We start from the raw sequence: 24,686 nt of genomic DNA on the forward strand, positions 1-24,686 counted from the left end.
CAATGGTATTTATTGAGTGCTTACTAGGTTCACAGCACTGTTCTAAGCACTGGAGAGAGAGAGACTACAACAGGGTTGGTAGAAAGTTCCCTGCCCATAAAGAGTTTATAGTCTAGAGAGGGAGGAGCACAGCCAGCTAGAATAATACCTGGACCCAGCTCCCTACCCCAACTAGCCCTTCAATAGGGCTCAGACTGCAGGGAAACGGTGCTCATCGTCTGTCAGTCAGGATCTTTCTGTGACTGTATGCCTGCAAGAACAGCTAGGAGATGACCACCAGGGGAAAATGGAAAAGCTCCACACCACAATGGAATCTGTACCTGATTTTTTCTTCTCTCAGTGCGAGGATGGCACCCAAAGGCAGTTGAGTAAACAAAGTCCCACTAACCGCCTTAACCAGGCTCTGTGAAAGAAGGGTCTTGTTTCTTCTGTTGGCATCGCACTGCCAGAGGAATGTTTCAAAGTGTTCCCCCATGTCTGGGGAGCCATTGTACCTCCCCAGGTCCTTTTGAGTTGGCCAGTCCATGCGGCCGATTGTGTGAATCTTGACTCAAAATTTTTGGGATTGAGCAGGTCTTTTAGCTTTGGCCTGGAACTGCCCACCCTGGCCCAGGCTCCCAGGCCCAAGTCTCACGGGTCCCAGCCCAGCTATACCTGCCACGATCGGATTATCACCGCATTTCCCAGTGTCCCGATAAGGGTTGGCTCCTTGGAGTGAGGGACATTGAAATGCTCCAGTTCTTTGATCCACAGCTCACACAGTGCAGTCCGGTACTGTCCCTGAAAGGAAAATCAGATCCTGTGAATTGTCAGTGTCAGGGAGGGCAACCATCTCATGTATTTTCAACATCCCGTCGCCACTGTCGGAGACAGACTCCTGGGTTAGATGGCCCACTGACCTGACCTAATAAGAGCATTGCTCGCAGTCATTATTCTTATCACTAATATTTATTGATTTATTGAGATGGAGCATGGGCCAGGGAGTCAGAAGGACATGGGTTCTAATCCTGGCTCCGCCACTTGTCTGCTGTGTGACCTTGGGCAAGTTACTTCACTTGTCTGTGCCTCAGTGATCTCATCTGTAAAAATAGGGATTGAGACTGTGAGTCTCACAGAGGATGGAACTGTGTCCAAGCCGATTTGCTTGTATCCACCCCAACGGTTAGTACAGTGCCTGGCACACAGTAAGCGCTTTACAGATACCACAATTATTATTATTATTGTTATTATTATTATTATTATTTTTACCAAGTGCTGTGCTAAGCAGTAGGGAAAAGTACCAGGATGTTGATTCAGATATGGTCCTTGGCCCAAGAGGGAGCTGGCTCCCAGCCTAAAATGGGATGGGAAGATAGACACACAGAGAAAAGACACAACTTCTCTGTGCCTCAGTTTCTTCATCTGTAAAATAGAGATTAAATCCTACTGCCTCCTACTTAGACTGTGAGCCCCATTTGGGACAGGGATTATGTTCAACCTGATTATCTTGTATCTACCCCAGCACTTAGTACAGTGCTTGGCACAAAATAAGCACTTAACAGGTACCATAAAAAAGGAGATAACAGGCAAATTTGGTGAAAAGCAACAAGAGCAACTGGAAAAGCAGCTCACCATTACTGCTGGAGGGAAAGGCCCTCAGGCTCCTCGATGCTCCTGCCAGGGCTGCCCTTGGTCTGAGTGATCACAACATTCCCAATGTTCCCTGTGCATGACTATTGCTTCTGACACCCTGTCATGCCATGTCCAGACAGACACTCAATCAGAAAAAGTGCCCTTAAGTGCCAAAATGTGTCACATAAATGTGTTATGACAGAACTGAGTATGCCGTGATATTGATCTGAATCTTCTTCCCTGCCCTAAAAAGATCCACTCGCAGTGGGGAGTCCAAGGATGCTCACCTCTGAGAGCCATTCTTTTACTTGTCTTGAAGCAGCATGGCCTAGTGAAAAGAGCCCGGACCTGGAGTCAGAGGACCTGGGTTCTAAGCCCAGCTCTGCCAATTGCATGCTGTGTGACCTTGGCCAAATCACTTAATTTCTCTGTGCCTCAGTTCCCTCATCTGCAAAATGGGGATTCAATACCTGTTATCGCTCCTACTTAGACTGTGGGCCCCATGTAGGACCTGATTATCTTTTATCTACCCCAGAGCTTGGTACAGTGCTTGGCACATAAGTGCTTAACAAATACCACAGTTATTATTACTACTCCTACTACTAATATTATTATTATCATGGGCAGGGACTGTGTCTACCAACTCTGTTATATTGTACTCTCCCAAGCACTTAGAATAGCACTCTGCACAAAGTAAGTACTCAATAAATACAATTGATCAATTGGTCACCTTGGCTTATTGCCTCTGTTGTTGTTGCTACAATCCAGTTTTACCACTGTCTTTATCTGTCTTCCCCGACTTAGATTGTAAGCCCCATGTCAGGCAGGGATTGGGTTGGCTCTGTTACACTGGGATCTACCCGTGGCACATAACAATTGTGGTATTTCTTAAGGACTGTACTAAGTGTAGGGATTGGTGCAAGATAATCAGTTCAGACACTATCTCTGTTCCATACGGGGCAGTCTAAGGAGGAGGGAGAATAGGCATTTCATCCCCATTTTACAGAAAAGGAAACTGAGGCCCAGAGAAGTTAAGTGACTTGCCCAAGTTCATTCAGCAGGCAAGTGGCAGAGCTGAGATTGAAATCCACATCTCCTGACTTCCAGGCCTGTGCTGTTTCCCCTAGGCCACGCCGCTTCTCATAACAAGAGCTGAATTAGTATCATAATTAACAGGATCCAGGTCCAGGGTCAGCACTCATCCAAGTGTTTAGGTGACTGACACTGAGTACACACCAGTGACACAATATCTGGGCATGCAAGCCATGAAATGTTTTTACCAGCCACAGGGTCAGAGTCCCCTCTCTGGCTCAGACTGCTACAAAGAGAAGGCAAGTGACATTCAGCTCGAGGATGAAGTTATTTTAACACAACACAGAAACAAAGCTCAAACCAGGCTCTGTGAAAATAGCATTTGTGGATCATCATTTGCCACCTATCTGCAGCAAGTAGGAAGGAAGGGGGACTCCTACCAGTGGCTCAGAGGACTGGAGGAGTCAGAAGTCCTTCCCACTAAGGTCTCTGCAGACAATAGGCAAATGATAGACTCCGATAAGTCACTTGTTTACCTCCTTCAACAACCAACGAGGGAATGGGGAGTCAGGGGACGCTGACCTCTGCTTCTCCAAGCTGTGGGTTGGAGTTCTGTGACCCCCAAACTAGTGGGGAATTGGAGGGGAAGAGGGCCATGGGACTTTCCACTTCAGCCCTGGTGATCTTGGACCAGGACTATTCCCCTGTTCCAATCCCTGCTGTTCCAAGCCCAATTCAGACCCACCCACCCCCTGCTACTCCCAAACCCATTTTCTCTCCCAATCCCCCAGCCTCAAGTTTAGTTCAGGTACAGGACATGGGTAACTCCTTCCCTAGACTGATCATCACTTCCTTCTCACCTGGGGTACTCTCAATGCCTTTCTAACTCTTCCCCCACCCCCATCTCTTCTGTGCCCCATTCTCTGCCTCATCTGGGGATACAGATTGAGGTGGTGGGTGGGTCAGAGCAAGACCTGGAGTTGCAGAGGTCGGGGGGGAATGTGGATCAATACTGAAATCTCCAGGCCTGTGGTGGTTAGGTGTGTGTGGCGGGGGTGGGCATGGGGAGGAGGGGAGAGGAGGCCCCTGGTCTTTCCTCCCCACTCCTGGCCAGTTTAGGGCCAGAGGATGAGAATTCCAAGGCACAGTTCAGAGGAGCAGAGGTCAGAGTTCCCCTTCCCTCTCAGGTTGCTGTCCACGGGAGCCATGTGAATGATCGGAGCCTGTCCCCAGCAGCGTGAGCAGGAAGGGGGACTCTGAAATTTCAGAACCCGACTCCTCTGCTCCTCCAAACCATGGGCCATAGTGCCTCTTCCTACTACTCAAGCTGAGCCCAGCTCCTGCCTAACTTACGCAGAAATCCACCCCACCACCTTAGAAAATACAAATGCAAAGATGAGGAGTGAATTAGAAAGGGAATTAAAAACGACTGTGCTGAATTCAGAAAGAGGGCTCAGAGGAAGTCTAAAAAACTGGGCAAATGACTGGGAAAATTAAACTTTGGACATTTGGAATGCTACTTCCCATGAAACCTATTTGAGGAAAGTTTTGGAAGGCACAGGACAATTTCACTTCAGCAGAATAATATTACTATCTACCTAGCTTCTAGCACCTTGGAACTTAACAGAAGTTCCAAGCTATTGGTTCTGGCCTAAATCCTCCATTTATGGCTTCACACATACCACTCCTTGAGGACCTGAATCATGGCTTTACCTGCTCAATCATTTCCTCAGTGCTTTGCAAAAAGTATGCATTCAATAAATGAATATGACAATTGTGAATGATCTGAAGGCTTGAAATCTGAAGAATATGGTATTTAAATGTCCTCTCCTCTCCCCACCTCAAAATCAGGCTGTCTTATTTAGTTCTCTTTGGATGTTGCACTTGGCTATCTAAACATAAGGCCACTAAAGGAAAGCCAAAGCTTCCCACTGATGCTATAAAGCCCCAAAATTTAAATGGACTGCACTGGAATGCTTGATGGCTAATGAGGACTGAGGTATAATTGGAGACTGAGTGGATGGACAAAATTCAATGGGGTGCCAGGATGCCAAGCTATAAATACTCTAAGGAAGTGGCTCAATACAGCCTCTAGAGGTTCAATTATTTCTTTTTATGTAATTAGTTAAGTGGTTGTGTGAAGCAATGTTCTAAGCCCTAGGGTAGATACAAAGTCAATCAAGTCAGATACAGTCCCAGTTCCCCATGGGGCTCAAAGTCTAAACAGGAAGGAGAACTGGTATTTAATCACCATTCTACAGGTGAGGAAACTGAGGCACAGAGAAGTTAAGTGACTTGCCCTAGGTCACACAGCAGACAAGTAGTGGAGCTCTGATCAGAACCCAGGTCCTTTGACTCCCAGGCTCATTCTGTTTCCACTAGGCTAAACTGCTTCATTACTTAACTCTTTACTGGGGAAGAGAAATACCACCCCACACAGGTCACAGGAACTGGATTCAGATTGTGGAAACCACATTGAATGTTTTAGACCAAACTGCTCCAGGATCAGATGATAGCCACCTGAAAGTATAATTCTCATCTATAGCAAAGGTTCCAGAGGTGATTCTAGAAAGTACAGAACTCTAAGTCCCGTTTCCTTAAATGGCATATTAGTTGGATTGATCATTAAGATTGAATCAGGAGCACCTTGAAAAACAAAAAACAGCTGGGGGAAAGGCTACACAGTTTCTTTAATGTTTGTTTTGAGGGTTTTTTTTTTTTCCAAAGGGAAAGTGTGCCTCACTAATCTGCTGGAATTCTTTGTAGAGTCAACAAGTATGTGGATAGAGAAGCAGTATAAATAATAGATTTTAGTTTTCAATAAGGTTTGACAAGGTTCTACCCTAAAGACTTAAAAAACTGAGTAATCAGGGGATTGGAGGAAATATTCCACTGGAGGGAATGCTCGGCCCTGGGTGGAAAAATTAGAGGGATTAAATTTGGTGCTTCTCAGGCTGGAAGATGTGTAAATTGTATCAATTCCCCCCTGCTCCTCTCCCTCAGGGATCAGTGTTAGGACATCTTTTTGTTTTCTGTACCTTTCCAGATAATGTCCAGAATTTTGTCAGCCTTCATAACTACCTCCACATATTAAAAAAACAAAAACCAAAAAGGAACATTGCTTTGAAGGGTCAAGGAGTCCACAATTCCTTTGAGTCATGACTGAATGTTCAGAACCCATCATCATGAAATTATGGTTCACATTACTTTCCCTTCTCCACCTACAAATTGAAGCTCATCTGCCATTTTTCTATAGTAGTAGTAATAGTAGTCGTAATGATATTTATTGAGCACACACTGGGAAGCGCTTAGAAAGGTAGAACAGAATGAAGAGACATGGCACAATTGAACACACACACACACACACACACACACACACACACACACACACACAAAATAAGTAAGTTCCAGAAGTGCTGGGGATGGCTGGTGAGCTAACCTTGATGCAGTTTTTATCTGTCCAATTGGCATTTCACCTCCCCCCCACCACCACCCCGCCATAGCACGCATCCCGGGAGACCCCATTATTTATATTTCTCCATCCAGAAATGTGCTGGTTTACATCTTCCCTTTGTTTCCTATGTTTTAGTTAGCTATCCATGACAGAACATTCATTTCAGTGCCACGCTTCCTCTGGTATGGGACACTTTCCACGGCCTTGCAAGAATCTAAATACAGGATACTTTATCCACGTGGTTCACCTCTAGTCACCTGCTGATCAATCCCTTCAAAGAGCTTCAGCAAATTAGTGAGACATGGCCTCTCCTTACAGAAGCCATGCTCTGACTGGCAGTACCAGATTAAGGATGAGGTAGTCAGGAAACTGGACTCAATCTGAGGAAGACTCTCCCTCCTGCTCTTTACCGTGAAGGGGCCCAGGTAGGCCACAAAGCCTGATGACACCATCACATCCCCATAGATGTTGTTGATCATGTTCTCCAGATTCTCCACTCTTTCCTCCCAGCGCAACTTCTCATCAGCCAGTCCGCTGATCAGCTGTGGGACAGAGAGCCACATGGAAAATTGTTATTATTATTCTATTTGTAAGTGCTTACTATGTGCTAAGCACTGTTCTAAACTCTAGGGTAGATACCTGTTAATCAGGTTGGACACAGTCCCTGTCCCACATGGGGCTCACAGTCTAAGTAGACGGGAGAACAGGTACTGAATCCCCATTTTACAGAAGCCCAGAGAAGTTAAAAGACTTGCCCAAGATCACACATCAGACAACTGGCAGAGTGAAGATTAGAACCCAGGTCTTCTGACTCCCAGGGCTGTGCTTTTTCCAGTAGGCCACTCAGCCTCCCGATAAGGAAATTGTGTCCTTATCAATCAATGAATGATATTTATTGAGAGCTTATTGGGTGCAGCACACTGTGCTAAGCACTTCCAGAGAGTACAGTACAATAGAGTTGGTAGGCATGTTCCCTGAAGCTTGCAGTATGGTGCTTCATAGCAGCCCTGACCCCACTGATGACTACCCCATGGGGTTAGGAAGTGAAAATAGTCTCTCCCCTTGGGTCCCTGAGCTTTGAAATTTGTGTTTTCTCATCCCACACGTGGGAGGAATAACCGCAGAGAGCCCAGTGGCAAAAGGGCCCCGCAGCAGAAGCCGAGGCAGCCGCCACCCTCACCTTGTCGGCTCGTTCCAGCCTCTGTTCACATTGCACACATTTACGCTCCAGTTCGTTCTTCTTGGAGACACAGTCTTGGTATTTTGCCTGTAGGACTATTATGCCATCCTCCACTTCTTGCAGTCTCTGCTTGGCTACATCCAGGACCTTCTGAGTCGCAGCCAGGTCTTGCTGGGCCTCATGCAGGGCTCTCTGGGGAGAAACATTAGTGGCCGGGAACTGTCATCCTTGATTTACAGGGGTCCAATCAAAAAGCAGGAAGAAGAGCAAAGGGGATCCCAGAAAAAACCACCTTGCCTTGGCCAGGACTCGCTTTCCCCAGAGGGCTGCTTCTCAGAGCTTCCTGGCCATGCCCTCTCAATCCAGCCAGAACTGAGTCTAGCCTTGCTCCAAGCTGGCCCAGCACTGCCCCCCTCCACCTCCCACCCCCCTAACACACACATACTCACCCGTTTGGGTGCCACACCTTTGGCCACAAAGTGATATCTGTGCATGGCCCGCACCCACTGGCAGATGGAGGTACAGGCCTTGGACACCTTAGCAATGGCTATTGGCTGGAATTCCTCATTGTTAATGTATGGCTGGATGGCTCTGATCACTGCATCAGGGATGTTGTCCTGGAGGGACATAGTAAAACAAATCAGTGTGGCCATATAGGGAGGGTAGCCCATGACTTAATCCCATTCATTTCCTAAAAGAGATTCATTCATTCATTCATATTTATTGAGCGCTTACTGTGTGCAGAGCACTGTACTAAGTGCTTGGGAAGTACAAATCGGCAACATATAGAGACGGCCCCTACCCAACAATGGGCTTACAGTCTAGAAGGGGGAGCAGATCAACAAAATGATCTGTTGGCTCATGGTACATGTCCTACATAGGGCTCACACAGTCTTAATCCCATTTTGCAGATGTGATAACAGGCACAGAGACATTACCTGACTTGCCCAAGGTCACACACGAGGTGAAGCAGGGATTAGAACTCAAGTCTTCAGCCCGAGACCCATGCTCTTTCCACTAGGCCATGTCACTACCCTTTAGTAGTATGACCAATGTGGAATTCTGGGGCAGGACAAAACATTCTTCAGTGCAGGGGGCACGCAAAATTATTTTAATGAAGCCACTCAAAAATTGCCAAATGAAGCTCTCACTTTAGCCGGAAGGGAGATCTGCTGGGAGAAGCTTCTACAGCAAGGTTCCTTTAGTGGACAGAGCTTGGGGAGAAGATCTCCCTCTACCCACAGTCCCTTGCAGATCTTTTTGTAAGTGTGTCTTTATGTTCTTAGTGATTCGTTTCGTCTCTCCTCTTGTGTCTGTCACCGATTCCCTTTCCCCCTTTTTAGTTTTAGATTCTGAAACTTCCAAAGGACAGGGACCATATCTAATTCTCACCTGTGTATTCTTTACTAGAATTTAGTACAGTACTCTGCGCAAAGTAAGCCCTTAATAAATACAATTACTACTACTGTGTAGGAACATTCTGGGGCTAAATAGCCAGGCTTGGGCCCACACATGAGCCAGTCCTAACTCAGTTCCACCTCACCATGACCCAGTACTAGCTGTGGTGAATCAGAGGCATTTGTGCCAGAACAGAAGTGGCCAGAAATTTGCTGCTCCATGCTGCTCCATGACTTGCTAGGAGCAACTTCACTTCACTCTGTTGTCCAGATCAATTTTCTACAAAAACTTTCAGTCCCTGTTTCCCCATTCCTCAAGATCCGCCAGTGGCTGCCCACCCACCTCTTCATCCAACAGAAACTCCTTACCATTGCCTTTAACGCACTCAATCAACTTGCCCCCTCCTAATCTTACCTCACTGCTTTCCGACTACAGCCCAGCCCACACACTGTGCTCCTCTAATGCCAACCTACTCACTGTACCTCGATCTTATCTACCTTATTGCCGACCCCTTTCCCACATCTTCCCCCTAGCCTGGAACTCCCTTCCCTTCTGTATATGCCAGACCACCACTCTCCTCACCTTCAAAGCATTATTAAGGTCTCATCTCCTCCGAGAGGACTTCCCCAAGAAGCCCTCTTTTCCCCGGCTCACTCCCCTTTCTGTGTCCTCTATGAATGTGGACTTGTAACATTTGGGTATTTGATATTCACCCCACCCTCAACCCCACATCACTTATGTACGTATCTTTAAATTATATATTATAAATTATTTATTTATATTAACATCTGTCTCCCCCTCTAGACCATAAGCTGCAAACGTGCTTGCTAATTCTGTTGTATTGTACTCTCCCAAGTACTCAATACAGTGCTCTGCACATAGGGAGCACTCAATAAATACCATTGATTGATTGCTGAAGCTCAGAAATGAGTTTCTGGATGAAACAGCAGATTAACTGGGCTCAGGAAGCTGTCCAGAGCCCGCCCAACTCTGGCAGGGATTGATTTTATTAATGATGACTTGTGCTCATGGGGCCCCTAGGCTTTCCCAAATCTCTGCTGTACCTGGTGGAACTCAAGTAATGGTGAATGGGTTAAACTACAATCCGTGGATTTCACGGGTTAACCCAGGAAGTGGGTCAGTCTGGATCAGAACATGTTTAATGAATTTTGAGTTGGGCTGGGAGAACAGGTTTGGCCAACAAGGAACTTGGGTTCTAATCCCTGTTCTGCCACTTGCTTGCTGTGTGACCAGGGCAAGTCATTTGACTTCTCTGTGCCTCAGTTTCCTCATCTGTAAAAATGGGGATAAGACACCTGTTCTCCTGTCCCTTTAGACTGTGAGACCTGTGTGGGACAGGGTGTGTGTCCTATGTGCTTCAACTGTTTCTACCTCAGTGCTTAATACAGTGTTCGGCACATAGGTGTTCTGCATCCAGTAAGCACTCAAAAAATACGACTGAATGGATGAAAGACTAGTAAGTGCTTAACAAATACCACAATTATCATTATTAGTAACAAGCCCAGATTTTTGTTTTGTTTATTCATTTACATTACAGAGCTTACCTGTAGTTTTAAAATGATAACCATTAACAGCAAACATTGTGTCAGATTTAAGTCAGGTGTGAAGCGAGTCCTAGCACATCACCATCTCTTACCTTATCATATTTTAAAAGGCTGTCGAGGAACCTGCCAGGGTCCTGGAGAAGGCTCCTACCAGGATCCCAGTAATCATCAATCTTTGTGCCGGGCTTCTCTCCTGGCAGCTTCTTGGGCTTGATTCCCTTCATGATACAGACAGCTTCAATTACCAGTTTCACCCCTGGGGGAGGCCTCTGCATGGCACGTACCTGGAGGAGCCAAATGCAAATGTGAGCAAGAGGAAGAGTCAGGTATAGCTTGTGGAACCCCCACTCCATTATGGGAAAGCTGCCCTTCAATATTGACCTATTCCTGACCAAATCACCGCTCCTCCCTGCCATCAGTGAAACCTGGCTCTCTGCAGATGACGTTATCTCCCCTGCCACTCTTTCCAGAGGGGGCCTCATCTTCTCCCACCCCACAAGACCCACTAGGAGGAGTTGGCTTCCTCCTTGCCCCCCCACAATGCTGCTTTCACACTAACCCCCATCCGTCTCTTTTGATTGATTTCCCTTCCTTTGAAACCCACATCATCTGCCTCTACCTCCCACTCCCATTACTAGGCATGGTCATCTTCCACCTCCAACTTTCTGAACCCTTTCTCATTCTTTCTCTCTTTTTCCATCCCTACATTGATCCATGGGGAATTCAATGTTCCCACTGACCTTCTCACTGCCCATTTCCTCTCACTCAACTCCACTGACCTCCAGCCCGCCTCACCCACTCGGATACATGCTCTATCTCATCATCTCTAGTCACTGTACCATCTCCAACCTCCCCAATTCTGAAATTCCTCATTGACCAAAAAGTTCTGACCTGCCTTCTCTCACACACATCCCCTCCAATTATCACCCCATCTCCTTCCTACCTTTCCTCAAGCAAATTGTTTCCACTCACTACCTCCACTTCCTCTCTCCAATTTTCTCCTTAACCTACTGCAATCTGGCTTCTTCCTGCCGCAACCCCACTGTGGAAGCTGCCCTCTTTACTGTCATCAACCACCTCTTTCTTGCCCAATCCAATGGCCTCTACTCCATAATAATAATAATAATAATAATGATGGTATTTGTTAAGTGCTTACTATGTGCCAAGCACTGTTCTAAGCACTGAGGTACATACAAGGTAGTCAGGTTGTCCCACGTGGGGCTTTCAGTCTTTAATCCCCATTTTACAGATGAGGTAACTGAGGCACAGAGAAGTTAAGTGACGTGCCCAAAGTCACACAGATGACAAGTGGCGGATCCAGGATTAGAACTCATGACTTCTGACTCCCAAGCCCGTGCTCTTTCCACTAAGCCACGCTGCTTTCCTGCTCCATCCTAATCCCCCTCATACTCTCAGCTGCCTTCAATCAATCATATTTATTGAGCGCTTACTGTATACAGAGCACTGTACTAAGTGCTTGGGAAGTACAAGTTGGCAACATATGCCACTCCCTTCTTCCAGAAACATGATCTAGCCTTGGCTTCACTGACACTGTCCTCTCTTGGTTTTCCTTCTATCTCTCTGGCCACTGCTTCTCAATCTATTTTGTGGGCTCCTCCTCTGCCTCCCAACCCCTAACTGTGGCTCAGTTCTGGGTCCCTTTTTATTCCCCATTTACACTCACGCCCTTGGAGAAATCATTCACTCCCATGACCTTCAACTACCATCTCTATGTGAGTGATTCACAAATTTACCTCTCCAGCTCTCATCTAACCTTTCTGCCTTCAGGACATCTCTACTTGAATGTTCCACCAACACCTCAAACTTAAGATGTCAAAAACAGAACTCACCTTCCCACCCAAACCCTATTCCTCCACTGACTATTCCTATTATTGTAGACAACACCATCATCTTCCCTGTCTTGCAAGCCACTAACCTTGGTATTATCCTCAACTCATCTCATCTCTCTCATTCAACCTGCATATTCAGTCTGTCACCAAATCCTGTTGGTTCTTCCTTCATAATAACTCTAGATACCATACCTTCCTCTCCAACCAAATTGCTTCTAGACTGTGAGCCCACTGTTGGGTAGGGACCATCTCTATATGTTGCCAACTTGTACTTCCCAAGCGCTTAGTACAGTGCTCTCCACACATTAAGTGCTCAATAAATATAATTGAATGAATGAATGCTACCACACTGGTACAAGCAGTTATCATATCCCACCTTGACTACTGCCTCCCTGCCTCCTGTCTCTCCCCACTCTAATCCACACTTCACTCTGCTGCCCAGGCCATATTTTTCTGTAAAACAGTTCAGTCCACATCTTCCCACTCCTCAAAAACCTCCAATGGTAGTCCATCCATCTCCACATCAAGCAGAAACTCTTTACCACTGACTCTAAAAGGCCTTCTCAGACTAATGCCTCATTTCCCAAACCACTTGCCCTCCTTCTATGTCATCTATGCAGTTGGGTCTGTACCCCTTAAGCACTTTGATTCTCTCCTCACCCCAGTCCCCTTTATGCACTTTCATGCAAACCCCAACCCAGCCTCATATCCTTATACTCTGCCCTTCCCTTATCTGTAATTTTATTTTCATGTCTGTCTCCCCAATTAGATTGTAAGCAGAGCAGGAATTATTCCTATCAACTCTATGGTATTGTACTCTTTCAAGCACTTAGTACAGTACTCTGCATACAGTAAATGCTCAATAAATATAATTGATTTACTGATAAAGAGGTTTTCTCAGAAGGATGTTAAGGGATAGGGATTCCAGGCTGTCAGGCTGTAGTAGGAAGAGCTTCTTTTCACTTGAGCTAGTGGGTGGGGCTGCACAGCCAGTGAGGCAGCTGAAGCAATTCAGCTCTGCAGGTGGAGAGCTGAGCCAACCCTCTCAGAGTATTTAAGTAGAGTCTCTGTACTGGCCCCAAATGTTTATGGAAAGCTTCTGGTTCTTTTGTTCTCCTGGAATTACAGGTAACTACCAGATTAGAAATTGTTTACTTAGGAGAGAAACTGGTTTTTATGTTGAAGGATACCCTATTGCAGGTTTCCACTGAGATTTCCTCCCTTAATGGGTGGGGAATGGAAAGAAACTTCATTTGGGAAGAGGTGTGGTTTAGTGGGAAGAGCATAGGCCTAGGAGTCAGAGGACCTGAATGTTAAACCTGGTTCTGCCATTTGCCTGCTGTGCAAGCTACTTATCTGTGCTTCTGTTTCTTCAGCTATAAGATGGGGAATTAATACCTGTTCTTCCTTTTATTTGAACTCTGAGTCCCATGTGGGACAGGAACTGTGTTCAACCTGATTGATTTGTTTCTATCCCAGTACTTAACCCATAATAAGTACTTAAATACTACTTGAAACAAAACTTCAATCTGCTTTGCTACAGTTATGTGTCAATGACCCCTGCTCTTGACTCCTTGAATGTTCCATAGAAGATAGGCAAGCCTGGGGCATGGAATAACCCTATTATACAGGGAGGTTCCAACCTGAAGTTGGTTCTGCTGTTCTTCAGTTTCAGTGCTGTGCTATATTAATAATAATTGTGGTATTAAGTGCTTACTACATGCCAGGCACTGTACTAAGTGCTGGAGTAGATACAAGCTAATCAAATTAGACAGTCTGTGTCCCATATGGGGCTCACAGTAGTAATCCCCATTTTACAGGTGAGGTAACTGAAGCACAGAGAAGAAGTGACTTACCCAGTGTCACAAAAAGTTCAGTTAGTGGAGCTGGGATTAGAACCCAGGTCCTTTTGACTCCCAGGCCAGTGCTCTGTGAGATCCTGGGATTTGCTTTTGGTCTGGCCAGGTTCCAGGGCTTAAATAAGTTTAAAAACATCCCAGAAGGCTATGCTGGCCACTTCAGGGAGCACATTGTCTGTCTCAACTCCTCACCTTCCCTTCCAAATCCTTTCCTACACACAACTTTTCCATCACAGTAAACATTATCCTCCTCATCTCAAACCTGTAACCTGGGCCTTATCCTTAATTCCCACCTCCGCTTCAACCTCTGTTTGATTTGTTACTAAATTCTGGCAGGTCTTCCTCTACAACATATTCCCAAGTACATCCCTTCCTGTCCATCTAAGCAGCTACCACCCTGCTCTAGGCACTTGTCAGCAACCAACTTGACTACTGCATCAGCCTCCATGCTGACCTCCCTGACTCCGGTCTCTTCTGCTCTCCAGTCCATACTTTTCTCTGCTGCCCACACTGTTCTCCTAAAACATCATCCTTCGCACCACTCCCCACTCTTCCAAAATCTCCAAGTTTCTCATTCCTAACCACATTAAGCAGAAACTCCTGACCATTGACTTTAAGGCAGTCAATCAGCTCTCCTCCCCCACTGTGTCTCTTTGATCTCTCCCAGTATACCACAGCTGGTACACTTCATTCCTCTTAAGCTAACCTATTCACACTGTGCCTCATTCTTTTCTCCCACTGCTGATCTCTTGTACCCTTCCTATTGCTTGGACTACCCTTTCCTTTCACATTCAACAGGACACTTCTCTTGCTTCTGAAATTCCACCTCCTCTAAGAGGCCTTCCCTGATCAATTTCTCATCCTCCCTTCCCTAAATGCTGTCCCCCTACTGCAACATTAGCACTTCCACACCACTTAAGCACTTGGGCATTCACGGACCCAGGCAGCACTTCCAGTCATATCGTTATATTTGATTCCCTGCGTGGAATTTGATCTTAGTGCCTACTTCCTCTGCTTGACTGTAGGATCCTTGCAGGCAGGAACCATGTCTACTAACTCCACAGTACTCTGCCAAGTGCTTAGCACACAGTTGGTGCTCAAGAAATGCCACTGATTTAGTTGGGAAGGGGAGAGGTTCAATGAGTATTATCCCTTTCAGCAGGGTACTCTGTTCATGACACCGCAGTCTACGAGAACTGTTTCCAGCTCTTTCAGATGGATACACTCAATCAAGGAACTCAATTTGTGAACCTGCTGAAGACTATTAGCTACCCTAAGGCTGGTGCCTTACACGGTGAGGACTTCGACTGGCTCTTCGAATGTCCTGAGGTGAGGCAATTCCTAGAATGGTTCTGCAGTGTTGTGGGCACAGAGAACTTGCTGCAAAGAGAGGAAGTGGAAGCCTACAAGGCCCTTCTTGCCTTAGACCAGCCCATTCTGGAGACCAGTGCTCTGGATCAGGCCCTGCAAACCTGCTCCCACCCCATGAAGGAGTCAAGCCTGCCCCTGGAACTGCTAGAACTACAGCTGAAAGTGTTACAGAGACACAGGGTGCTGCAGCTTCACCGACACCACGTTATCCAGGTCTGGGAGGCCAGGCTGAAACAAAAAGAAGGCCAGCTGGCTGAGACCAGAGAGGAGATGGAACACAGGCTGATGAGAGCCCGGCTAGAAATAACTCAGGAGAGCTACCACGTCAATGCAGCACTGCAGCGAGCTTGTCGGGTTGCCGAGCAACTGGGGAACATGTACAAGGAGGACAGGGATCTGCTGGTCCTGATGACTCAGGAGGACCTGGATAGCTATCTGAAGCTGGAGGATCAGGTTGGAGCTGGACTGGCCTGGTTGATTCCAAAAATGCTCCCAGAGGGGGTGGGGGACCCCAATAAGGAGACTGTTGATCCCTCCGAGGATCAAGCTGACTCCTGGGATAAGACTGGTGTCAAGATGGGGAGCGCTGACAGGGCCACCCCCAGTGATGTGGGAGAACTACCGAATCTTGGCAGCAAAGAGACAGTCCTAGGGGACTTAGAGGAAATGGGCAAATGGGCCCAAAGAGCACTTGTTTCCAATAACTCAAGGAGAAGCACAGGGGCTGCTGAGCTAAAGTTGTCCAGAGGCTGGCATAGCTGCCAAGAGGAGCTAGCATGTATGGAGTTAGCTCACTTCTGCATCCGCCAGATGATGATGACTATTTCAGCAGATGTGCAAGGGCTCCATGCAGCCCTGCAGTGGACAGAGAAGAATCTGCATGACACTCTGAACACACAGGTGGGTCCCTCTCTGCTGCTCCTTCCATAGTCTCACTTTCTGCCTTCTCTGCATGGCCCTCAGATATACACTTTAGGAGGAAACGTGGCTTGTGGCCAGGGTTGTGGACGGGCCAGTTCCAAGGCAGACCCTGTGAGTGGGATCTCTAAGGTCTTTGAGCCCTTGGTGACAATCAATCAATGTGATTTGAGAGCTAAATGTGTGCCAAGCACTGTCCTACATGTTTGGGAGAGGACAATACAACAGACTTGGTAGACATGTTCCCTTGCCTGCAATGAGTTTACAGCCTAGAGCACGAGGCAGACATTAATATAAATACTTTATGATATGACTTCTAGCTATACACATGCTGTGGGGCAAATACCAAATGCCCAAAGGTCACAGATACAAGTGCAGAGACTATCCTGGTGTTCTCAACATTTCCTTTCAGGACAAGGATGAACTGGCCTTTCGCCTCGTCAGCCTAAGAAAGGAGCTGCACTTCTTTCAGCGTGACATCAAATGGCTCCAGGTTCAGTACCTAGGACCCCTCCTTTGGGCTGATGTCAGCCTTATCCGACTGCCCATTCTCCAGGGAGACCTGGAATTGGAGGCTGCCCATTTGAGGCAGGTGACCCAGGCCCAGGAGCAGGTCAAAGGGCAGCTGCTCGGTCAGCATGCCCGGCTGGACCTGTTGGAGCTCTGGTTGTCAATGGAGCTGCAGGAGCAGAATCAAGTGGAGCACAACCTGAAAGAGCTGCTGGAAGGACTACGGGGCTGGCAATCAGAGCCACAGAGGAGGCTGACAAGGGTTGGAGACCATCCTTGGGAAGGCAAGCCCAGCCCACATTTGGAAAGAGGCTCTGGTGGCCAAACCTCCTATCGGTAAGGTGGCAACCTATACCCGTGGTGGAATGAAGGATTAGCCCAGATTAACCTCCAATCTTGTGGGTCTTCTCCTCTCAGAGCACTTCAATCCATCAATGGTATTCAAGCACTTTCTGTGTGCAGAGCACTAAATTAAGAATTTAGGAGAATACAACAGAGTTGGTAGACATGTTCCTTGCCCACAACGAGTTTTCAGTCTAGAGGTACTGCATCTTCAACTGGGAGCCCTGTGTGGGATGGAGACTGTGCCCAACCTGATTATCTGGTCTGTATCCCAGTGCTCAGCACATAGTAAGCACTTAACAAATACCATTAACTGGGGGAGGCAAGACGCAGCAGTTTGCCAGAAGTCAAATTACTTCAAAAAGTAATTACTTTGCTTCGCCGAGGGCCCCACTTTACCCATATGTGCTTCTACCAGGTTCCCCTTCAGTCTCCTCACATCACTTGCTAAAACAATTGTTCCAGCTTACCACAGCCAAATGAGCCTCTTGCTGCAGGGGGCTGGAAGAAGAATCATCTACATAGAGGTGGTAATTGAAGCCATGGGAATGAATGAGTTCTCCAAGGGAGTAGGTGTAGAGGAAGAATAGAAGGGGACCTAGAACTGAGCCTTGAGGGACCCCTACTATCAGAGGGTGGAGGCAGAGGAGGAGCCTGCAAAAGAAACTTGAGAAGGAGTCATCGGAGAGATAGGAAGGGAACTGAGAGAGGACAGTATCATTGAATCCAAGGTTGGATAAAGTTTCAAGAAGTGATGTTGTGAATTTGTACTTCCCAAGCGCTTAGTACAGTGCTTTGCTCACAGTAAGTGCTCAATAAATACAATTGAATGAATGAATGAGAAGTGGGTGGTCTACTTTGGGTGGCTGAGAGGTGTAGGAGGATTAGGATGGAATAGGGGCAGTCAGATTTGGTGAGAAGGTCATTGGTTATCTTAGAGAGGGCTGTTTCTGTGGAGTGAAGGGGGAAGAAGCCAGATTGGAGGGGATCAAGGAGAGAATTGAAGGATAGGAAGTGGAAACAGCGGGTGTAAACAACTATCTCAAGATGTTTGGAGAGAAATAATAACAATGATATTTAAGTGCTTACTATGTGCGAAGCACTGTTCTAGGAGCTGATAGCATTTAAGTGCTTACTATGTGCAAAGCACTGTTCTAAGCACTGGGAAGGATACAAGGTGATCAGGTTGTCCCACAGGGGGCTCACAGTCTTAATCCCCATTTTCCAGATGAGGTAACTGAGGCAAAGTGAAGTGACTTGCCCAAAGTCACACAGCTGACAATTGGCAGAGCCAGGATTAGAACCCATGACCTCTGACTCCCAAGCCCGTGCTCTTTCCATTGAGCCATGCTGCTTCTCGAAATGGTAGGAGGGAGATGGAGCAATAACTGGAGGGAGCTGTGAGGTCAAGGGAGGGTTTTTTTTTTTGGAGAGGGAATACATAAGCATGTTTGACATCAGTGGGGAAGAAGCTGTTCGAAAGTGAACAGTTGAAGATGACAGTCAAGGAGGGAAGAAGGGAAGGGGTAGTTTTTTAAAAGGTATATAGGGATGGAGTCAGAAGCACAGGTAGATTGAGAAGAGGTGAAAGATTTCCTCTTGAGTTACTTCAGGGACTATAGGGAAAGTCAAAGAGCACGGAGTAGGGGGATTGGGGAGGAGCAAGGGATATTTTAGAGAGATCACATCTGATGGTTTCAATTTTGTTGAAACATGTGGCCAGGTCATCAGGGGAAAGAGGTGGTGGGGCTGGAGGAACAGGAGATTTGGGAAGGGAGTTAGATGTCAGGGCAGTGGATATGGGAGTGAATTGGGAGAAGTATTGTTGTCAGCCAGTAGGGAGGACCAAATTGAAGCAGATAAGAATGAATTTAAGGTGGACAAAGTCAGAGAGATGTTTGGATTTCCTCCAACAGTGCTCTGCAGCTCAGGCACAGGAGTGGAGGAAGCATACTGTGGAGGTGATCCAGGGTTGTGGGTTAGTGGTATGAGACTGGTGGAGGGACAGGGGAGCAAGAGAGTTCAGTTCAGTGGAGAGGATAATGGTGAGGGTGCTGAATTGTGCATCAGGACAAGGCAGTTTGGACATGGATACCAAATGGGGTAGGATGGCTGTAGAATACTGGAGGGGGGCAGTCAAAAGAACAGAGGTCTCTGGAGGGGGAGGAGGAAGGGGGAAACATAAAATTGCCAGGGATGGGTGTATTGGGAAGAGAGCGGGTGAGGAGGTTGTGGTCAGATAGAGGAACTTCAGAATTGGTGAGGGTAGAGATTGTACTACAGATTATAAGATCAAGTGTGTGAGGTGGGGTGGAGCAGGAGGTCATTGGAGTAAAGGAGTGAGATCCCAGTGAAATTTTAGGGAACTCTTCCAAAATGACTTGACCTTCATCCTTTCCGGGAAGTTTGTTAATGGTGAAACATACAATGTATGTTATGGCTCTCACTCTGGTTTATCACCCAGGCTCTGGGAGATATTGGAGGGGCACAAGGAGCCACAGTTCTTTCACAGTTATGGAACCATAGCTGCTCGGAGCACCCACCTGCAGCAAGAGGTGAGGATCTTGAGACAGCACCTGGCCATACCTCCCTCCCACCTCTTTACTCTGGAGACTGACTGCAAAGCATTGTATGGGGTCTTGTACAACGAATTTAAGCAACTGCTACTCCGTCCCAAGGTATGGATAAAACCCAAGCTGCCAGGGGGTGGGGCAGGGTTGGCCGCTGGGGTTTAGAAATGTGCTTCTTTTCCTTCTGGATGATCAGATTACAAAGCCAATGTCGTATCGTGGCCAAAGGTTGGGTTTTGTAATAGCATGGTCCCACTCACTGAGGATGGCAAAGCAGGGACCCATTCTGGGGAGGGGACGGAAGTCCCCTTTGACCAAGGTAGCTGCCTGATGAGGGGGAGGCGGTCTAATGCAGAAGATGAAGATTGGAAGAGTGGTCATGGTGTTAATAATATCCTGACCCACAAATTTCAAGACACTTTTCTATATCCCAGAAACCCAGGGAAGTGATCTGGGGACACAAAAAACCACTTATCTGCTGCCACTACCACCAGTTTGGTAGCTGAGGCCCAGATTAAATGAATCAACTCCCCATAGGATGGCTTTGGCTTTCCTACTCCCAGTCACTCAGACAACAGGGGTAAGAGAAGAATAGCTCACTGATTTAACCAATATTCTTCTCAGTTTTCCTCAAGTTTTCCCCCTGGAAGATGCTCTGGGTCTGTGTCTCACTGTATTGGTGGAGAGAATTCCACTTCTGGTTTTGTGTTTGTTTCCCCCACCCCCACCCCCCACCCCCCAACTCTGCCCCTTACCTCCTCACTCCTAGGTAATAACAGAATCTCTAGACAGTCTGAGTCTCTCTATGAATGACCTTTCCCAGTTACTGGCAAAGGTGATGGAAAACCTCAGGACCAAGCGCAAGTCCAGCCAGAACCCACTTCAGCAGATGGAGCACAGCCTCTACGTACCGTTCTTCTTAGAAGTTGGGCTGCTACGGGAGACAATAGAGCAGTTGGAAAAGCAGGCTTCCCTTCTCGTGATTCACCAGGGAGAGACACAGTCTGCTCCTATCCACGGAGTGGACCTGACTCCCTGGACTGATTTAGCCTGCAGGCCTCAAACACCTCAGCAAAGTAACCAAGGCAGAAGAGTCAACTGGGAAGAGCTTAATAAGAGGTAGTGGCAGGCTCAGACCCTGCCAAGGGTAGCCTGAGGCTTACACAATGGTATGTGTGGGTGAGGGGCTGGGGGAAGAAGTGTTCCAAGGGCTGTTCCAGGCTGGGGGAGTAGAAGGAATGCACACACAAGCAGGGAGGAGAATTACACACAAGCCTTGGATATCTTTCTGGGAAATGCTAGGGAGATAAGCTGGTGTGCTGTGTGGGCTCTGAGCATTTAATAAAGAAGTCTTTCAAAGAAATCTTGTTGCCCTGGTGAAGCCTGATATAACTCCTTGTCTCTTTCTTTCTCTCACCCTGTCATTCCTTCACTCTCTAATCTACCCTTTTCCACGTGTCCTTGACCCAGTTCTTGAGCAACAAGAGTTTGGTTTTTAAAACCTACGCCTTGCACCCTACAGATGTCTGGCCAAGCTACATAAACTGAGCACTTGAAAACTGCAACCTTAACCCTGGCTCTAAGTGCCTGAATAGTAGAGGCAAGCCAAGATGGCTCCTTCAGATGGCTTTGTATTTGAGGGCTGGCAAGCCCCACTACCTGTTATTTTGCTCTTCTAACTCTTGAGACAAAAATCTAGGTATGGGCAATTTCCCTTTCCCTCCTATTCATTCCTCTTGGGTTTTATCTACTCTACAGAGTTTAATTTTCTCCTCCTGCCATGTATTAAAGCTGTATTGCTATAAGAGAAGATATGCATGGCCTCCCTTTCATCTTATGAGGTCGGGAGAGGACCATGAGAAGAGAAAAGGTTAAATGCAAACTAGTTCATGCTATGACTGAAGGTGCTCAAAGAAAAGGAGTTCAGTGCCCCCCAGGCCTGACCTTTAAAGACTCAGCCAACCAAAAAGCCACTTTTTTTTTTTAGGTCTTCTGGATGAAGTTAGCTTCAGTAGTTTACCATAGTTCATCTTTGTGCTCATAAATCGTATGAGTGCACAGAGCACTGTACTAAGTACATTGTACAAAGAGTACAATAATAAGACACATTCACTGCCCATGAGGTGCTTAAAGTCTATGGGGGGGAGACAGACAATATAAAGAAATTACAGACATGTACATAAGTGCTGTGGGGCTGAGGTGGGAAGAGCAGTGAATAAAGGGAGCAAATCAGAGCAGTGCAGAAGGGAGTGGTATGAAAGGAAATGAGGGCTTAGGGAAGGCCTCTTGGAGGAGGCATGTCTCAATAAGGCTTTTATGGTAGGGAGAGAGACTGTTGGATATGAAGAGGGAAGGTGTTCCAGGCTAGAGGTCAGTGGCAAGATTGACAAGATCGAGATACACTGAGTAGGTTGGCATTAAAGGAGTGAAGTGTGCAGGCTGGGTTGGAGTAGGAGAGTAACAAAGTGTGGTAAGAGGGGGCAAGGTGATTGAGTGCTTTAAAGCTGATGGTAAGGAGTTTCTGTTTGAGGCACAGGTGGATGGGCAACTACTGGAGGTTCTTGAGGAGTGGGGGAACATGAACTCTATATTTTGGTAGAAAAATGAGCTGGGCAGCAGAGTGAAGTATGGACTGGAGTGGGGAGAGACAGGAGGCAGGGAGGTCAGCAACAAGGCTTATGCAGTAATTACAGTAGGATAGGATAAGTGCTTGGATTAACATGCTAACAGTTTGGATGGAGAGGAAAGGGCAGACTTTAGTGATGTTATGAAGGTTATGGGCAGGGAACATATCTACCGACTCTGTTGTACTCTCCCAAACTCTTAGTACAGTGCTCTGCACGCAGCAAGTGCTCAGTAAATACCAATAAATTGACAACATTACATCTAAGATTCTTCCCCTTCCTACCTCCAGTACCTGCCAGTAATCCAGTGCTTAAAACAGTGCCTGGCACATAGTAAGTGCATAACAAATACCACCATTCTTATTATTATTAACAAATACAGTTAGGCCTTCATGGAGGTCTGTGGAAAGGGAAACTAACAAAGGAGAAAAAGCAGTTATTTTGGCCTCTGAAAATGTGCTATCTATTTTCCTGGGTAATGTACTCAGGATTCAGACAATTCCAGTTAGTCCCAAGCCCCCTCACCTCAGTCACATCATTCTTGTTAAGGTTCCTCAGGCTGGTTAAAGCAGCAGTAAGAGCTGGGAGGGCTTCATCCAAGTCTTTCTGTGCATCATCAGCAATGGCCTGAGCTTTCTTGGCCTTTGCGTTGGCTTTCTGCTCTTCTGCCTGTACATCTCTGCGCTTGTCTTCTGCCACAGCTGTATCCATCTGAGTGAGAGGAGGGGACAGACATACAGTCAGGGCAACCCAGTAGGCCAATGTTTGGGGGTGGGAGGAGAGCAGTGGGGGCAACTGGTTGAAATTCAACCCTGTGTTTCCACTCAGAGCAGAGACTGAGAATACCCATTGTTCTCCCCCAGGGAAATGGGTTCCTAAAGGAGGCTGTGGAATCCGTTGCCCCCTTCTAAGAAGGAGAGGACCTGAGGAAATCTCTCCCTCCTATCCTGTACCCTTATTTGTTCCATCGTTGTCACGGTAACTTCGGCTGCCTCTTCCAGAAGGGGACGCATCACTTCCAGCTCTTCCTGCATCTTTACTACATCTTCAGATGTCCGCAGCAGCTGTGAAAAAATGAAATTATAGATGTTAGGGATGATATGAATAATGATAATTGTGATATTTAAGCACTTACTATATGCCAAGCATTGTACTAGGCACTGGGGTAGAAACAAGATAATAAGGTCCCACATGGGAGTCACAGTTTAAAAAGGAGGGAGAACAGTTATTGAATCTCCATTTTGCAGATGAGGGAACTGAGGCCCAGGGAAACTAAATGAGTTGCCTAGGTCACACAGTAGGTGAGTGGTGGAGCTGGGATTAGAACACAGATCTTCTGACTCCCAGGCCGGTGCTTTTTCCACTAGGCCATGCTGCTTCCCAGTAACTAATATCTCTCAACAGTGGGATAGATATTAAAGTAGGTGACTGTCAGATGGTTCCCCCAAGTATCCTGTTGCAGCAGTCAGAGGTAGAATACTACGCCATCGGGATGACCCATTAATAGGATCTTCGCTGTTCGTAAGAGGGGGACCTATATGCACACCTTTATGCTGATCCTCAACTGAGCAATTCCATCATCCTTGAGCAGGGGCTGTTTTAATGTCCATTTCCAGTCAATCTATGTACTTTTTATTTCTCTAAGGACCTCAGTTTTCCTCTTTATCCTAATATCTCACTCACCTAATCCATATTAAAACAAAGTGCACACCGCATCTCCGTCTGGCTCAACTGTGGGAAACATAAACCTTGAACTGGGGCAACTGACAAAGGTCTCTCTCATTCATTCATTCAATCATATTTATTGAGCACTTACTGTGTGCAGAGCACTGTACTAAGCGCTTGGGAAGTACAAGTTGGCAACATATAGAGACAGTCCCTACCCAACAGTGGGCTCACAGTCTAGAAGGGGGAGACAGAGAACAACACAAAACATATTAACAAAATAAAATAAATAGAATAAATATGTACAAATAAAATAAGTAGAGTAATCAATACATACAAACACATATACATATATACAGGTGCTGTGGGGAGGGGAAGGAGGTAAGGCAGGGGGGATGGAGAAGGGGAGGAGGGGGAGAGGAAGGAGGGGGCTCAGTCTGGGAAGGCCTCCTGGAGGAGGTGAGCTCTCAGTAGGGCCTTGAAGGGAGGAAGAGAGCTAGCTTGGCGGATGTGCGGAGGGAGGGCATTCCAGGCCAGAGGGATGATGTGGGCCGGGGGTCGACAGTGGGACAGGCGAGAACGAGGCACGGTGAGGAGATTAGCGGCACAGGAGCGGAGGGTGCGGGCTGAGCTGTAGAAGGAGAGAAGGGAGGTGAGGTAGGAGGGGGCGAGGTGATGGACAGCCTTGAAGCCGAGGGTGAGGAGTTTCTGCCTGATGTGTAGGTTGATTGGTAGCC

At 46.9% G+C, this 24,686-nt stretch overlaps 2 protein-coding genes across 2 annotated transcripts in view; one reads left to right on the top strand and one right to left on the bottom strand.

Annotated features, from left to right (window-relative positions):
- Positions 1-24,686, bottom strand: part of DNAH1 (dynein axonemal heavy chain 1) — a 184,880-nt gene that overhangs the window by 24,326 nt on the left and 135,868 nt on the right. Inside the window, exons 52-58 of the mRNA XM_038771244.1 lie at positions 23,238-23,348; positions 22,810-22,995; positions 10,333-10,524; positions 7,727-7,894; positions 7,278-7,469; positions 6,508-6,639; positions 655-780 (exon numbers count right to left, since the gene is read on the bottom strand). Coding sequence (XP_038627172.1) covers positions 655-780; positions 6,508-6,639; positions 7,278-7,469; positions 7,727-7,894; positions 10,333-10,524; positions 22,810-22,995; positions 23,238-23,348 — 1,107 coding nt within the window. The remainder of the gene's footprint in view (positions 1-654; positions 781-6,507; positions 6,640-7,277; positions 7,470-7,726; positions 7,895-10,332; positions 10,525-22,809; positions 22,996-23,237; positions 23,349-24,686) is intronic.
- LOC119949454 (HAUS augmin-like complex subunit 3) lies at positions 15,705-20,817 on the top strand. Its single transcript, XM_038771243.1, has 4 exons — positions 15,705-16,220; positions 16,651-17,084; positions 19,555-19,768; positions 20,430-20,817. The coding sequence occupies exons 1-4, from the start codon at positions 15,729-15,731 to the stop codon at positions 20,781-20,783; spliced, it is 1,494 nt and encodes a 497-aa protein (XP_038627171.1). The 5' UTR covers positions 15,705-15,728; the 3' UTR covers positions 20,784-20,817.

The sequence above is a fragment of the Tachyglossus aculeatus genome, chromosome X2 (assembly GCF_015852505.1).
Source record: "Tachyglossus aculeatus isolate mTacAcu1 chromosome X2, mTacAcu1.pri, whole genome shotgun sequence".
In the NCBI taxonomy this organism is placed as follows: Eukaryota; Metazoa; Chordata; class Mammalia; order Monotremata; family Tachyglossidae; genus Tachyglossus; species Tachyglossus aculeatus.